The 16,517-nt window shown below is 27.7% G+C and overlaps 2 protein-coding genes across 2 annotated transcripts; one reads left to right on the forward strand and one right to left on the reverse strand.

The window, feature by feature from the left end:
* The first annotated feature begins 373 nt into the window (after window positions 1–373).
* LOC111040321 (condensin-2 complex subunit H2-like) lies at window positions 374–9,300 on the forward strand. The gene is made up of 14 exons (XM_022324191.1): window positions 374–435; window positions 509–636; window positions 708–871; window positions 3,177–3,310; window positions 3,398–3,557; window positions 3,627–3,738; window positions 3,810–3,931; window positions 3,995–4,124; window positions 5,555–5,720; window positions 5,795–5,818; window positions 5,898–5,936; window positions 8,570–8,745; window positions 8,803–9,027; window positions 9,099–9,300. Exons 1-14 carry the CDS (start codon window positions 405–407, stop codon window positions 9,231–9,233), a joined length of 1,746 nt encoding a protein of 581 aa, XP_022179883.1. The 5' UTR covers window positions 374–404; the 3' UTR covers window positions 9,234–9,300.
* A 1,156-nt stretch (window positions 9,301–10,456) lies between these two features.
* Window positions 10,457–11,996, reverse strand: LOC111040325 (ubiquitin-conjugating enzyme E2-17 kDa). The gene is made up of 4 exons (XM_022324199.1): window positions 11,743–11,996; window positions 11,559–11,639; window positions 11,292–11,496; window positions 10,457–10,918 (listed from the first exon to the last, which is right to left on the reverse strand). The coding sequence occupies exons 1-4, from the start codon at window positions 11,784–11,786 to the stop codon at window positions 10,793–10,795; spliced, it is 456 nt and encodes a 151-aa protein (XP_022179891.1). The 5' UTR covers window positions 11,787–11,996; the 3' UTR covers window positions 10,457–10,792.
* Window positions 11,997–16,517: the final 4,521 nt, after the last annotated feature.

The raw sequence follows: 16,517 nt of genomic DNA on the forward strand, positions 1-16,517 counted from the left end.
TTTAATGGTAAGAAGTTCCCATACTCACTTATGTTGTCTCTGACTGAAATTATCATAAATTATTGTTTAGCATTATCCCATATTAGGCATACTATAATTAAAAACAAATGTCTGATTATAGATTTTGTATAAATATTAAATTTCAAAACATTCTATACACTAGAAAATACAGCTAGAAATAGTTGTTGGATATTTTATCTTTCAAACTAAAAATAATAACACAATATTGACAGAAACCAGATGAGTAATGTGAGATGCCTATCCAGTGTTTGTATAATATTATGTTTTAATTTATTACTTAAAGGTTTTATAAAAAATAAACTAATTATTAATAATATTTCAAATTTCAGAACTTGTACTATTTATATTTTAGTTCTTCAGGATAACATATACAATATACGACAATGTTCGATCTTTCAAAAAATGAATCAAATGGTACTTTAATAATTTATTAATTTTCTGCTAATAAAACCATTAATGTAAATATCATAAATATTTTTATTTTCAGCTGAAATTTCTGTACGTAAATATCAAGACGATAGTGATTTTGATGAAGCTTTCAAAAATTTATTACGGCCTATCGAATCACTCACAAAAAAAAAACAATGTGAACCTCTTCAATATGATCTTATTAAGGTAATTCTAATCCTCAGTATGTAGAAAATAATATTTCACATGTAGGTATGTATAATGTGTTTTCATTTCAGGAACTGGATTCGTTTTTGCATCACTTGAGATTATCTACTGATGGAGGTTCTTTAGTATTTGTAGAAGCTGCATTAATGATTCAAAATGTCATACTTATTTATCAAAAAAGAGTTGATGAATTAATTGATGTTATGATGAAACTTATTGGAAAATTCCGAGCTTAGTAAGTTTTAATTTCATGTTCACTATGTATATTATCTGGTTCGCTGTACCAACCAACTTTATAACATCATAGATACATTTTCTCTCTAATTCCTTATTGATCGGCCCTGGGAAATATACGTTATGAATAGAGACTGGATTTAATTGCATTGAAAACACTCACAAATTGCATATTAAAATTGTATAATTGCACAAAAAAATAAGTAAGAATTGCATAATAAATTGCACTATAGAAATTCGAGTTATGTAAAAAAATTAGATAAATGTTACTTTTTTTAATTAAAATTGATTACTAGATACATTTCCAAATTATGTTCATTAAAATTAAATCTTCTATTACTTAGAATATGTTTGTACAAAGAAAAACTATGTTTTACGCTTCTGCATTAGTTATTGGTACATATTTAAAACAATTCGATAAGGTAGGCGTTATTTCTAAATTTACATCTTTTTTACCTAACAAGTGCCATAACTTCGTAATAAGATATAATAGTTTTATAGCCTTCATTTTTTTCATTTATATACATAAATTTATCTTTAACTTCTTTATCTTTAACTTCTCTTCTATCTGGATCAGTAATATTTGTTAAAATATCTTCAGTTTTTCTCAACATATTCATGCTTTCAAGTAATTCATTATTTGATGTTCCAAGTTTTTAAGATTAATGGATAACTCGGATAAGTGTAATTTTATGAATGCTAAATCACATTTTACTGTTTTATTTTGTACAAGTTGTTTCAGCTTTTCCCCACTGATAGTATCAACTTTTAAATTTTCAATCACATTTTGAAATTTTTCAAAGTTATTTGCATAGAAAAGTGCAGCATTTGACCATGTTCCCCACCTTGTAATAATAGGTTTGAGAGGTAAAGGTGTACCCGGCACACGATAGACGCACTGGTGGCTACGCCGAACATTCTAGTAAACTAAAATTATCCATATCGGATAATAGGTACCGATAATAATAAAATGATGTATATACTTGTATATTGATTATGACTCTTAATAATGGTTTTATGGTACAACCATAGATTATCTACTTACAAGTTACAACTAAAACTTGGTATGTCCTAATAGCTTTTTTATACAATAAATTTAGCTGAGTTAAATATTTTGTTCATTTAAATACACGAAATAGTAAAAAATTGTAAAAAATTGCTTTTTTAAAATTGAATAGGCATAACACATAAAGTATATATCTACTATACCAGGGGTGGCCACTAACCTTAATTTTGGGAGCCGCAAATTTCTAAAATTAATTCGGGTGAGCCACATTGTAAAGCAATGTTTGTAAAACGGAGGAACTCTGGCGCGGTCGAAACACACAGTGATTATTTTTGGCTACCTACACATATTAAAAGCTCTGTCACCGTCGCTACAGTGACAATCTTTAACTAATAACGACTGAAATGATAACAAAACCGACGGCAATAAAAACCACTATCTTAAGGTTCTAATGAAATTATATATTTATTAATTTTAGTTAGTTATTTATTTATTAATTTTATCCTAACCTAAGTTTAGTTCAAGAGCCGCACAAAATTGATTTAAGAGCCTCGTTGTGGCCACCCCTGTGCTATACATTTGATCAGATTTGGTTTATCTTAACTGCAAAAAAAGTTGCATTATCAATTAAATTTGGTCTTTAGTTATGAGTTATATTATAATTTATTATAACTATCTATTTTTGAAACCCTACTTTTTATTACAGCCATTCTCCAAACGGAAGTAAAAATATGATTTTTGGAATTTTATTTTTATTGATAGCATCTGATTAACTGCATGGTTATTAGATGGTTTTAACTGTGGGGGAAGGTACTGTTGGTTCAGAACACGTGTATGAAAGGATTTGTCACCAAGAACCAGGGTGGCCACCCATCTTGGAACTTGTGACAGTGGTTGCTTCTGGCACTTGGAAAAGGTTTGTGACTGAATCCTGACTGAACACTATGCTAAACCAAGCCACAAAAGTATTTTCTTTTGCTATACCTAATGAGCTATTTAATTGTCCTCTTCTTTTACAATAAGTGTCCAGTGTGTACCTTATTGTGCTATCTTTTTAATGGTAGCCAAGTGGCCGTAGCATCCACATACATACAACTGTTTAACTTTCAATACTATACCAATATTAGGTATTGGTTTAATAAATTAATAATTTCTCCTTATTACTAGTATTTTATGTTTTGATTTATAAGTTAAATTTTTTGAAATCTAAGTTCTAGTTGGTGTATATTATAATATTTTTACCATTATTATGATTTGATTATAAATGTAAATAATAATAAATATTTATTTGTTATAACAGTCGAATAAATGATAATATTAATGCAGATGATTTTGACACTGAGAACGAAACAGGAAATAAAAAAAAAAAGAAAGAAAAAAAGGTGAAATTTTATTCTTCTTTTGAACCAATTAAAGAGCACATTTTTGGAACATGTAAGTTTATTTGCCAAAATTATGACCTCCAATGTAAATGTTGTCTAATTGTCAATGAATAATATAAACTTGTACATTCTTTCATAGTAAAAATTTATGACTGCAAAGTTATAAATTTGAGTAAAAAACCACCTGTACAAAGAATTGTACTCAATGCTAATATAAAAGTAGATAATAAGTACAGTAAAATATTACCTTATATCTGTATTGGAAATGGAGATAATATTGGAAAGAAATACGACTATATGTAAGAATATTACTGAAAAGAATAACGTATGTGGATTGAATTTTTTTTGATTATAATTATTTTTTTAAGGATAAATTATCCTTTAAATCGCGATTTGGCTGTAAATGAAGAATTTGATTGTCCCACTAATGAAGATCCAAAATCTGCAACTCCTCTCAATTATCGAAAGAGCACTGACCCAGTATATTATTATTATCAATTTAAATAGCTTAACCATGTTTTTTTTTTAACTGGATGATTATAACTATTTAGTTGCCAGTGAATTTAATGGAAGTCGATGAAATCGATGAAATATTACCGAGTACTCCCGACCCAGTAATTTTTGATCAAACTGTTACTGACGAAGTTTGTGTTGCTAATGCTATGCTGCCAAAGTAAATAAAATACTTTTGAGTATAAACTTGCACTTTTATGATAATGCTTATATTATTTTATAGTCCAGAAAATATATTAAATGTTAGCCAAATTCCTCAAATGAATGATGATGTATGGGATCCAGTTTCAAATGCCAAGGATAATAATTTTGTAGACAAACCTTGTGTAAAGAAAAGAGGATCTAAAAAAGAAGTATGTAAACATTTATAGTACAAATAGTTTTTGTAGTATTTGGTTCATTGTGCTCATTTCACTCTTAAAAAGTCACTAATGCTTAATGTGTTACAACATTTTTTGTATGTATATTTTATTTTTTTGATCATAAATGTGACATTCACATCATAGACTATTTGTTTGTTTTACAATTATAAATATAACTATGACATACACTTTAGTTTTGCTTTTAAATGTCTCAGTTGTTTTTTTGGATTTAGTCCCAAGGCCACATCTAAAGTGCTAGGAATACATTTGTCCAGTTCCTTTTGTTCAAAAATCATATTATTCGATAAGCGTTGACAATTTTTCAATTATTTTTTTATAATGATTGGCTTGAATCCTTCAATTGAGTGTTTATGTTTTCCTTACTTTAGAATAGATATTATATTTCCCTTTTTCTGTGTTATATAGTTGTAAATACTTAAAAAATTCTTCACTATTTTTTAGTTTAAGGCTATAAGTGATTCTGTCACCATAGCTTTTATTGTTACACTTTCTGAGTATATATTTTACTTTTTCTATTATCATTGGTGGGTGTATGCTAATTTTATCTTGATTTTCTCCGCTTAATATTCAAATTGATGCATTTCCATTTATTACATTAAATATTAACTTTCTTTATAAATTCTATTTTGTATATTTTATTGGTGACATTTGCATGTAAAAATTTACGTAGGGCATCTTTTACTTCTGCTTGTATGGTTTTATTAATTTGTTTGTTGATAATATTATGTTGTGGTTCCAGTTTAATCCTTTTAATTCTTCGTTTTTTATCTTAGGCTTCTGCAATCTTGGTTTATGCATTGAGAGTAGATTTGTAATTATTCCATAATGTTTTTTTCACAATGTTTTATAAAGAACTTTATTCTTATTCAAAGTTTTTTTTTTTTGGTATGATTAGACTTATTTTCATTGCTTCTTTAATATTATTGTTTCACCTGGTACTATTGGTTTATTATATTTATCGACTCTACCAATTGATTTTTTTTAGAGTGTCCATTGCCTGAAAGTTTTGTTTATTTATTTTTAATTTTCAAATAAGTTTATAATGGGTTTTGCTTATGTAACCGCAAACAACTTGTGTGTATATTATGTATGTATAATTTCTTGTTTTGTTAGTTGGGATATTTTCAAGTATTATATTTTCTCAATAAATATTATATTGTAATTGATAGATTAGATAATCTATGAAAATAAAAATGCCATAAATATCCTAATGCTAATAATATTAAAGATTTTTATTATCCTAGATACCAAAAAATAAAAATAAATTCCTTTTATAATATCAGTCTTAAAATATACATATCTCTTATATCAAGCCAACTCAAACAATGGCTGGCTAATATTAGGCAGATTTGATTAAACTACAATTTCTTAACGTGTTTTTGGATATGAAAAATTTCTAGGATGGTGGAATGTGGTTACCAACATATACTGTAGCAGAATTAACATGTCAAATGTTTAGATTAAAATCTGGTTTATATGCTGATACTGTATTTAGACAACTTGTCCATGATGCACTGGAAGTCCAAAGATCTGAAATAGTTAAACTTAAAAAAAAACGCACTATAGGTAAATGTTAAAATATTTCATAAATATTCCTACTTCAAATTTTATTGATACAAATTTTTTCATTGGTTTTGCAGAGGAAGAAAAAGAACGATTTGGCTGTAAGTTTTTTAAATTTGAGTTTATGCATGACCAGTTTTTATCATAATTAATACTAATAATGTTACCAATTATTCTTAGATCATGATAAAGAAATTGAAGAAAGATTGAAAAATGGTGGTATGTTCAATTTTGTTATAATTCAAATTTTTCATTAAACATTTATATTAATAATGCCTAATTTTTAAAATATTTTTGCTCTTTTTGATCTATTTATAGAGCCGAAATGTTAAGTAATTTTTTTATTTTTGGGCTGACATGTCAAAATTTTTTATGTTTGACCGAACAGCTTGAAAATATAATACAAGGTTCCTCGTTAATTGTTCTTACTGGAATCAAAAAATAAATTGAATGTATAAGTTTTTGCTTATAGACATTTCAAGTTCATAATTCTATGCGATTGGGATATTTAAACGAAACAAAAAATAATGATTTCATTTATCATATTGCAATTTAAATAATATAATTTATAAGAAATTGATACTTCTCTGTTATGTTCACTAGTTATAACTGTTTGGTATCATAATTCAATTTTCAATCTATAGATTCATTTTAATTTCACACTGGTTATAAGTTAATAATAATGGTAAATTATATAATGTTCAAATAATTATAATATAATATGCATTGTTTTGGCAAAAATCAGTTCAAGATATGTTAGTACAATAAATAAATAATTTATAAAATATCCGTCTCTGCATAAAATTATTTTATTTATGCAATGATTTCAAATTTAAAACATCCATTACAGCGATCTACTTAATGACAAAGCTCATGAATGTACAGCAGAGTGACTTGTTTTTTTTTTTGTTATTAGTGTATTTAAGATTATATTTTCTATTAGCTTGACACCCTCCTGCTGTGTCATTCACTATTTTGATTGAATTTATAACTATTAATTGCTTACGGGTTTTTATAGTTCTGATTATTCCAGTGAGTAGGATTGGGAAACAAAAAGTAGATATTCCAACAAACTTAGAGCTAATTGAACCAATTACCAGATATTTTTACATGAGATGTGATAAAATTGTTTAGTTTAAGAGTTATTTTTCTCCGTACAATTTTGTCCTTATTGTTATTTATGCTAGAATACAAAATTAGTTTAGTGCCTAGCGTTATTTTTTTACTATTACATCTAGTAGCTTCTAATGTTCTTTTTTATATTGATAGTTATTAGTATCAATTAAAAATAACTTTGGCAACCATGCTTAGAATTTCAGATTTTTTTTCAAATTGAAAGTGTACAAAAAAACAATATTTAAATCAATATATTTATTGCTCAGCTCAGAATCTAAAATTTTAGGACGTATGAATATATTATTCTATAAATTCCCAACCTTTTTACCTAGTGGTGCCTTTCTGTGAATACCATGAGGAACCTGATAAAAATGAAAACTAGTTCTCATTAATAACCGATTTAATAAGTAATTGTATTTCACATATTACTATCAAATCACAAAATTGTAGTTGAAAATATAAAAAAAAAAATATTTCTAGACAAAAACTGCTTCAACAATGAAAAACTTATCTGTAAAATTAATAACTAATGAGATTTTTGTGGTTGCTCTTTTTGGCAAAGTTTGAAACCTAGTATTTGGTTTTAGTGACAGTGTCATCTGAAAATCCTGCTTATTATTAATGAGTCGTAGCAAATGGTGGAAAGAGAATAATATTACTTTTTGTCTCAAATCTTCAAAACGTTTATTCTTCAAAGATACCCAAAATCCAATGCATGAATTTCTATTGACTCTAAAGTGATATTGATCAAACTTTTGTATTCTATTTAAAATAAGTTTGAGGGTTTTTCATAAACTGAGAATGGACCCAATCATGGTCTTTCAACAACACCTTTCAAGCTGTAACGAAATATTTCAATATTGCTCAAATTCAGTTGTTTGAGGTGTTTAGAAATCTCGTAGATGAAAGGTCTGCATTATTAGATAACATTCAATCACTCTTTTAAAAATACACTGTCCAGTAATACATTTTTTCTTGAATGCACATACTTAACATAACAATTTTTTCTCTTAAACTACAATAAATTGTAAATAATGTTTTTTAATACTCGTATGAGCTGTGGTGTCCTTGGGCACTGGTTAGAATTGCTGCTACATAGTATATAGTACGGATAAAATCACTTTTTACAAATAATTGAAAAAAAAGATTAGATTTGGTTTTAATTATGGCTACTGTATCAAAAGTTTAAGATTTTAAATTATGCAAAAATAATAAGGAAGAAAGAATGCGTTTGTTGGTTGGTCCCTGCTTTTTATTATTTCATTTATCTAACATTGCTTGTCCAAAAAACTTAACATCTTATTAATAAATTTTCATAGAAAAATTGTGAATACCATCCCCATAGTACATTTAGACTCTGCAGGGATCACTCACTCGCTCGGATCATTTAAATCGAAAGCTTCCTTTCAAAGTTTCAACTTCAAATGTAAATTCATCTCAATAGGTTCTCGAAGCAAGGTTAGGTTAAGTTACTTTGAGACCTTCCTATAATGGTTTTACATCGTAGAAAATCGAGCGATGTTTTCAATTTAAATTGTCCGCAAGCGAAGTGAGGGAGTGACCTCTCTGGGCCTCCACACGAGTTTTCCTCAGTGAGGCCCAGTAATCTTTCGATATTAATTTAAATAAAAATAAAAATAAATCTTAATGTTAAAAAAAAATATATATATATGTTTTATAGTAGATTGTCACAATTAAAAGTGTGTAGTTAAAATTTGTTTGTTGAACTGATGCAGATGAACCAGGATTTATAGGCTTTGACAGTCCAATTCATGATGACAATGATTTATTTGGAGATATTGACCAACCAGAAAATGAAGAACCGATTGAGGATGCCAATATTGAAAATTTCCAATCATATCAGAGAAATGCAATAGAAATGCAGAAACATGAACTAAATCAAATAGAAATGGTGATTTAAATTTTTCACTTAATAAAAGAAATGTTATTTTATTCTTTAATACTTTAGATGAATGAACAACTTAAAATGCGACAACGAGTACAGGAATGGCATAATAACCTGCGTCCAATTTTAGAAGAAGAAGAAAAAAGAACAGAGTTTGATGTACATGAATATGGAACACGTATATTGAGCTGCTTTGAATTCATAGGCGAAAAAAAATTATTCAAAGAATTAGTTGGAGGACTTGACAAAGAAGAAGTTGCTCGATATTTTTTATCTTTATTAATGATGGTACTTACCTATACTCATAAATTCATAATTATTTTTTTTCTAAATTAATCAATAAAATTCTTTTGAATTAGGTTAATACATATAATTTGGAAATATCTAATGACATTTCTGAAAACGATTTATTAATTACACTTTTAAAGAAAGAAAGACATCATGAAGAACTTCAAGTTAATATTGGCAATCAAGTAAATCAAGAACAAAATTGATCATGGATATTTAATGCTATGAAAATTATTTTATAATTCTGCCCTTAAAATATTTATGTTTCACGAGAATCATAGACAGCACAAATTTCACACATAAGTATAAAGACTGGTGGTACATTTTTTCACCTTATTTAAATTCAATGTTATGTTCTTATTGTTTATAAGATATTTGAAAGCTTTGTTAAATTATTATTATTTTTGAAACTACATTTTGAGCGAACTTACCTTAAAATAAATTATATATTATAATATTTTACATACACAAAAAGTATAAAACAAATTGCATTAATAATTAGTATAAGTAATAAATATTTTATATTCAAACTTTGGTAGTGTATTTATTCCAAATATTGGAGAATAATTTAATATAATCTATTAGAAGTATTTTACCAATCGAAATTCTATTATAAAATTGTTGGGTCAAAATGTATTATTTTGATCAAAGAATATGATACAATTTCAAAAAAAAAAATAAGCTTATTAAAGATCAGAAACTATTCACAAATTAAAAATGGATGGAAAAATATTATTTAATGTAAGACATATGACATAATTAAAAGAACCTCTAGAGCCTGTACTTCTGTGCCAATGTAATTTTTTAATAATACTATAGTAAATTAACATCAACATACAAAGAGAATAAAAAATATTAAATAAATGTATGATCTCATTAAAATTTAAACCAAACCTATATTAGCCACAAATTATGAATTATTGTGACTCATCTTTGTCAATACTTTGGACTATAAGATAATATTAAATAAACAGGAAGAATTTATTATTTTGGTATGAAACTCCTTTACCGAGCGAACTTACTATTTGGATCTAATGTATAGTAATGAATTAAGAACAATAGTACAAAAGAAAATTTGAGGTGCTCTCTAGTTTTTAGTTGTAGGTTTCTAAAGTTTGTAATTTTAGTTACGATCACACACAATGCTTGAGTATACTATTAACACAAATTATGATTTTTTACATATTTTAGCAAGTTAAGTAAAATTGAGCAATCAAAATCTGTCCAAAATTAAGTTCTAACAAAAAAAAAATTCACTAGGTAAAGTAGTTTAGTTCCATTCTAAAAATTAAAAAATCGATATGATCACTGATCATTTGTGTTATTAATTATAATTTTTAATTATCACTCGGCGAGTTGGTTCTTAATTAACAAAAAATTCTAAAATATAATTGTAAATAACAATCTTAAATGAATAATACTTACAGTTCTATCAAGACTAGACATATATCAGTAAATAGAATTGTGGAACTAATAATTAAACTCAATTCATTTTATGTTTCTAATTGATTAATCATTTCAAACATGTTTAATCATTTTATTTTTAAATTAAATTATATATTTATATGTATTATGTTAGTTTTAAGCCACAAAATATAACAATCGTTTACCAAATAAAAGAAAAATGAAATTCATAAAATAAAAATATTGAATTTTTGGAAATGTAAATACATATTATACATATACATATATATATAAATATATTTATTTTTCTTCATATTTGATAAATACTAAAGATGAAAATGTTAAGCACTTCAAAAAAAAATTAATCAATGAAACTCTGTTCTACACAAGCCTTCACTCTTTTTTCGTATTCCCGTCGGTTTTCCTTGTATAACTGAGCGGCCATTGAATTGGCTGGCGAATTTGGATTTGGATCACTGAGTAATGACTAAATAATAAAAATGATACAAAATATCAAATACTGTTATGTAATAAATATCTACATAATTAGGCACCTTTTTTTAATAAGAATCATGATTTATTAATTAAAATTATTTAGGAGTAGGTAAAAAATTATCAAATGGCTAAAAATAATTGTTGACTAATTTATTATTATTTTTACCAAAGTCAACCATGGTATTTCTTATCTTCGCCTACAATAGTCACAACTAATAACGATAATAACATAAAGCATGCTTTTTTAAGTTACAAGATAAAATATGGTCTACAATTATTAATCTATATATTTTATGACATTAAAAAAGATGCCCAGAGTAGATGTAGCTATATTAAATTATGGTTTTTAATTAGTAAGTATGTACTTGAATTGAAGTTAGTATGGCAGATACATCGTATGTAGGGCTCCATCTATTTTGTAATATATCTAAGCATATACCACCATCTGCATACACGTTTGGATGAAACATTTTTGATACAAATCTCACTGTTGGTGCTTTATTTGGATATTCTTCAGTGAACTCAATAGTTAATTTAAATGTACCGTCTTCAAATGGTGTATCATGTGGCCTAGAAAACATTTTAAGCTGGAATGTTTGTCTTTGTCAACACTACAGTAGATATAGCTTTACCCAAATATAACTGCATTCCAAATCATAATATTATTGTCAGTAGGTGCTCCACTTACACCAGTCGGCGGATCTTCCTGCAATCTAATATCAATAGGTTTTAGAAACAAGTAAGACCGTCAAATCGGGTAAAAACAAAGAGATTATTTTTAGTCGCCCGATGATGTGGTCGCTATAAAGTTATTACCTTTTGAAATCTCTCATCAATCTTCTCCTAGCTGGCGTGGACATTGTTGATAGATTTTTCCACACAAACGTACGACGATGAGCAATTGATTACTAACGAAGAATAACACTGGTCAAACGGCGACGATACGGTCAACTCCAAAAGTTCATTTTACGCAATCCTTTTGTCGAACTGTCTATTAAAAACACTGGCGTTTTTTTTTCTCCCAACAAAAGTAATGAGAGACTTGGAAACGACCCAAGGTTGTTATTGTCATCTTCGCGACTTCGCACCCGTACTTATCATAAATCGGAAACTAACAACTACAGTGCTGCAAACTGTAGTCTGCCAAGCTGACAGTGATCCATCCAAATACCACGATACCTGTGGTAGGTATAACAGGGAATAATAAATACCGCCTTTCCACCAGCTTACAAACTCTAAGCTATTAAAGCTATTATTTAACTAATATTTAATTACCTACAACGAATGATTACTAGATATATATAATATATTGCAAGTCTATAATTATAAATATTTGTAAAAAAGCATTCAATACAAATTACTGAACATTATAAAAACTACCGACATTATTTTAACAAAAATCATTTAGTAGGTACGATTATTTGTTGGAGAAATTTCAATAACTTATGTAGTATGTAAGTATGTTGTATGTACCTACTAATATAGTTTCGATAAAGTATTTAAAATCAATGGTAGATAAGTTAAACATCTACATTTTAATAGTTTTAGTACTAGATTTGCAGAATAGGTATAGTAGCGGTACTGCGGTAGGTATTAATATATTATCACCTACCAACTGTATTCTACTGTATTTCTCCTCGTTGTAATAAAATATTAAATAAAATTTATATTTTAAGTTTGGAGTGTATAAAATATAAAAATATAGGCAGAAGCAAACGTAATACTAATATTACCCATATTATTTAAATCTTAATGCTTGTCCATTCATAGGTATGATTTCCACCTATGCTCCAAGGTATCAAACTGCTTACATACTGTATGCAGCTATGACGTAATTGAAGCATTTCAAAACATTGCTCTAAAAAAGTTAACAAATGCACCTCATCCTTACGTCTCGAATTTTTTCTCTACATTCAGACTTAAAACTAAAAACAATAAGTGATGAATCTATAAATCACAATTAACAATAGATTTTTTGTATGAGCTTTTTCTTTTGCATTTGTATACGCAAAGCATACTTTCCAATTTTCGGTGTATTCTTTACAACAGTTTGCGCATTTCGGCTTTAATTTCTCAAACTTAGGGCGATTGTGTGTGTGTTATTCACTGCATTTCATACACTTTGATTTAGAAATAAATGGTAGTAACTTACAACAGTAATATTTTGAGTATGATCAAAATTTTAGTAATTTTCTTATAGGTTTCACATTTATTTTGTGATAATCAACAATTTAGATTCTGAGCGAAGAGTTGAATGTATAGATTTTACAATGATGTGTGTTTTTATTTTTATTATTTTTGTGTCTGTCATCGTGGTTGATTTGTGTGAACTATTTATAGGCATATATGAAATTTTCAAATATTATTTCTTTTTTTTAAACTAATATTGATAAAAAAATGTTCGTCACTTCAAAAAACTTGAAAATGAAGTACAAGGTTCCTTAATAGTTGTTGTTAATATAAATTTAAAAAAAAATTAAGAGTTAATCTTCAGTCATTTTTTATGAGCGTTTAAACTTGAATTTTGACAAAATTCATAAAAATCACAAAAATTAGCATATTATATTTAGTTAGAAATTCATCATAATTTTTCTATTTATATCTAAGACTTAAAAATTTAATACAAGATTCCTTACAGGTTTGCCTACCTTAATCAAAAAATAAATTTCTACCGGAAAGTCACATTAAATTTTTATGAGCGTTTGAAGTTGAAATTTTTATGACATTGGATATTCACTTGATTTCTCTTTTAGCGATTTTCTTCTTTTGTTGTAATTCAAAAATGAATAACTGTAAACACTTGAAATTTTACACTAAATGTTTATTTCATCAATTCAGATAATCGATAAAATTTAAAAAATATTTTGACACGTTTTGAGCTGTTGACGGACATTTTCAATTTTCATTTTTTTTCTATAAATGTCAATAAAATTGTATTGGTTGTGTCAAAAAGCATGAAAAATTAATACAAGACTCTTGATAACTCTTTACAATAGCAGTTGAAAAATATTAACAACACATAAGCACGATTTTTTTTTATAAGCATTTTAAGTTCAAATTTGGACAATATTTATCAAATTGAAAACTATTTTATAGTTTAAAATGTATACAATTTTCAACTGTTATAGCTAAAGATTGAAAGTTAAATAAGGTTCCACTTAAGCAGTTTTTCCGTTACTAAGAAATATAAAAATTATATGAACACAGGTTTTTTATACTTTTTAAATTCAAATTTGGACAAAATTGCAAATTCACACCAAGAATAATAACGGTTATCATTTTGTTGTAATTCGGTTCGAAAACAGCCCAGTTTTACATTTAGGTATATTTAACATTTTTCCATTTTCACTGAAAATGTAAGAATAATATTTATTCAACTTACCGGCTACCTGCATATTAATAATAAGTAGTAACGAATAACGATATAAAATATCCTAAACTGACATACCATCTCCTCTCATAATCGTTTTTCGTATACAATGATTTGATATCATTATTGAATTCAAATTTAATACCATCCATTACAGCGACCTCTTAGACACATAATGTACAGCAGAGCGACATCCACTTACCCGCTTTTTTTTAATTTGAATGTTTGTTACATTGTGTAGGTACAATAGGGTTGGTTGTAGAGTGCAATTCATTCATAGTAAACCACCCAAACCTTTTTTCTATTTTAAGTTGGTATCTTCGATACCTACTCAACTATTAATTCTTTTAATACTTTTAAATCCGGTGACTTCGCCGATGATAAAGCCATCCTGGCTCTTCACCATGACCCTCTCGAGGCATCCAGCAGAATCCAAACCCACCTTGACATCCTCTCGACATGGTACAAAGAATGGGGGTTCAAACTCAATGAATCCAAATCCATTCACTGCACATTCACTCTCAGACCAATAAGCTGTCCCTCTATCACACTCAACAACCAACCACTCCCGACCGCTCAAAATGTCCGTTAACTAGGCTTATGCCTAGATCGTCGACTCACGTGGGCTACCCACATACGTAACAAACGACTTGTACTAAATAATCGTCAAAGACAACTTCGCCTCCTCCTATCATCCAAACATCTCTCACTACACAATAAAATCCTCATGTACAAAGTACTCCTCAAACCTATCTGGACCTACGGAATCCAACTCTGGGGTTCAGCCAAAGACTCCAACATAAACCGAATCCAAACATTTCAATCCAAATGCCTCAGGCAGATAACCAAAGCCCCTTTTAATGTTACAAATGATACCCTCCACAGGGACCTCCTCATTCCGACAGTAAAAAACGTCGCCAAAACCCTCTATAAACGTTTCCACCTTAAACTTCCAAATCACCGAAACCCTCTCATCCAAAACCTATCTTGCCGAACAATCCCGGGCGACCCTGGCCGACGTTTAAAGCGTAGCTGGTGCCGTGACCTACTAATCGACTAGTAGACTAGTCCACCATCCTGCCATGAAGTGCTATTAATGAATAGTCTCTTCAACAAGTCAACCATGTCCAATTACCAATATATACTATCATTATCTCCATTGTACTTATTGTAAATATTTTTTTATACAGATTGTACAAATAAAAATAAATATGACAAAAAAAAAAAAAATACTTTTATATAGTTCTTCGAAATTGGTGCTTATAATGCCTGCTAGTATCTTAATTCTTTTTCTATTTCACCAATTTTACCTTTTAGGCATTAGCAAGGTTTCATATGTTGCTAAAGTCTCTTTTTTGGTTTATTTGTACTTTACGGGACGCCTTTTTTTCTGAAACCTATGCTGTAATGTACATTGAAAACGATTGTGAAGTGTGATTTTACACAAGTTGAGGAATATTTTCGATTTTAATGTCCGAGCAAGAGTAGCAATCGAGTGACCACGCTCGAATATGTGTGCTTTTTTAAATAGGTAAAAAAAAATAATCCTCAGAAAAAAGGCCGTTAGGACATTATTACAGGAATATTGAATATAGCATCATGAAATAGACTTTTAGTCATTAGTTATATAATATACATCATAGCATGTATAATACATGTATATATTCATTAATTCGAAAATCAATAAGTTCTAATTCGAAATATATTGCATATATTGTAGACTGCAGTGCAGTTTTTTGTAACTGTTATGACTAATTGCATTGAATATTGATTATAAATACTTTAATAGTATTATTATTTATTTAATACTTAAATAGTATTTTACAGTGTTGCCTAAATTATTTTTAAAAAGTAATAAAGTTACTTTACTCAATAAAATTCACTTTACTTTTAAAATAGAAAAGGAGGTAGGTAATTACGTTACTTTCTCGTTCAAAAAAGAATTATTATTTTTTTAATTGCTAACCAATTTAGTGTCATTCTACAAGCAACCTAACTAGAAATACACTATTATGAAAACTAAAAGGTATAATTTTAAAAAAGATGTGAAAAAAAATGATCCATAAAAAATATTATACATGAATAAACGTTACGGTTGTCAATCATGATATGTTATTTGTAAAAATAAAACCATAATAATTGTTTATAAATAATATAATAACTTATAAAAACGAATCATTTCTTCTAAGGGTATAATCATTAATTATATAATTTATAACTC

This window comes from Myzus persicae, unplaced genomic scaffold (assembly GCF_001856785.1).
Source record: "Myzus persicae strain clone G006 unplaced genomic scaffold, MPER_G0061.0, whole genome shotgun sequence".
NCBI classification, from domain to species: Eukaryota; Metazoa; Arthropoda; class Insecta; order Hemiptera; family Aphididae; genus Myzus; species Myzus persicae.

Coding starts and splice junctions, on each gene's coding strand:
- LOC111040321 (XM_022324191.1), top strand. CDS start 405: ATGTTCGATCTTTCAAAAAATGAATCAAATG. Junction 3,311..3,397: donor AGAGCACATTTTTGGAACAT/GTAAGTTTATTT, acceptor ATTCTTTCATAG/TAAAAATTTATGACTGCAAA. Junction 3,739..3,809: donor ATCGAAAGAGCACTGACCCA/GTATATTATTAT, acceptor ATAACTATTTAG/TTGCCAGTGAATTTAATGGA.
- LOC111040325 (XM_022324199.1), bottom strand. CDS start 11,786: ATGTCCACGCCAGCTAGGAGAAGATTGATGAGAGATTTCAAAAG. Junction 11,640..11,742: donor TTGATGAGAGATTTCAAAAG/GTAATAACTTTA, acceptor TATTGATATTAG/ATTGCAGGAAGATCCGCCGA. Junction 11,497..11,558: donor TGGAATGCAGTTATATTTGG/GTAAAGCTATAT, acceptor AATGTTTTCTAG/GCCACATGATACACCATTTG.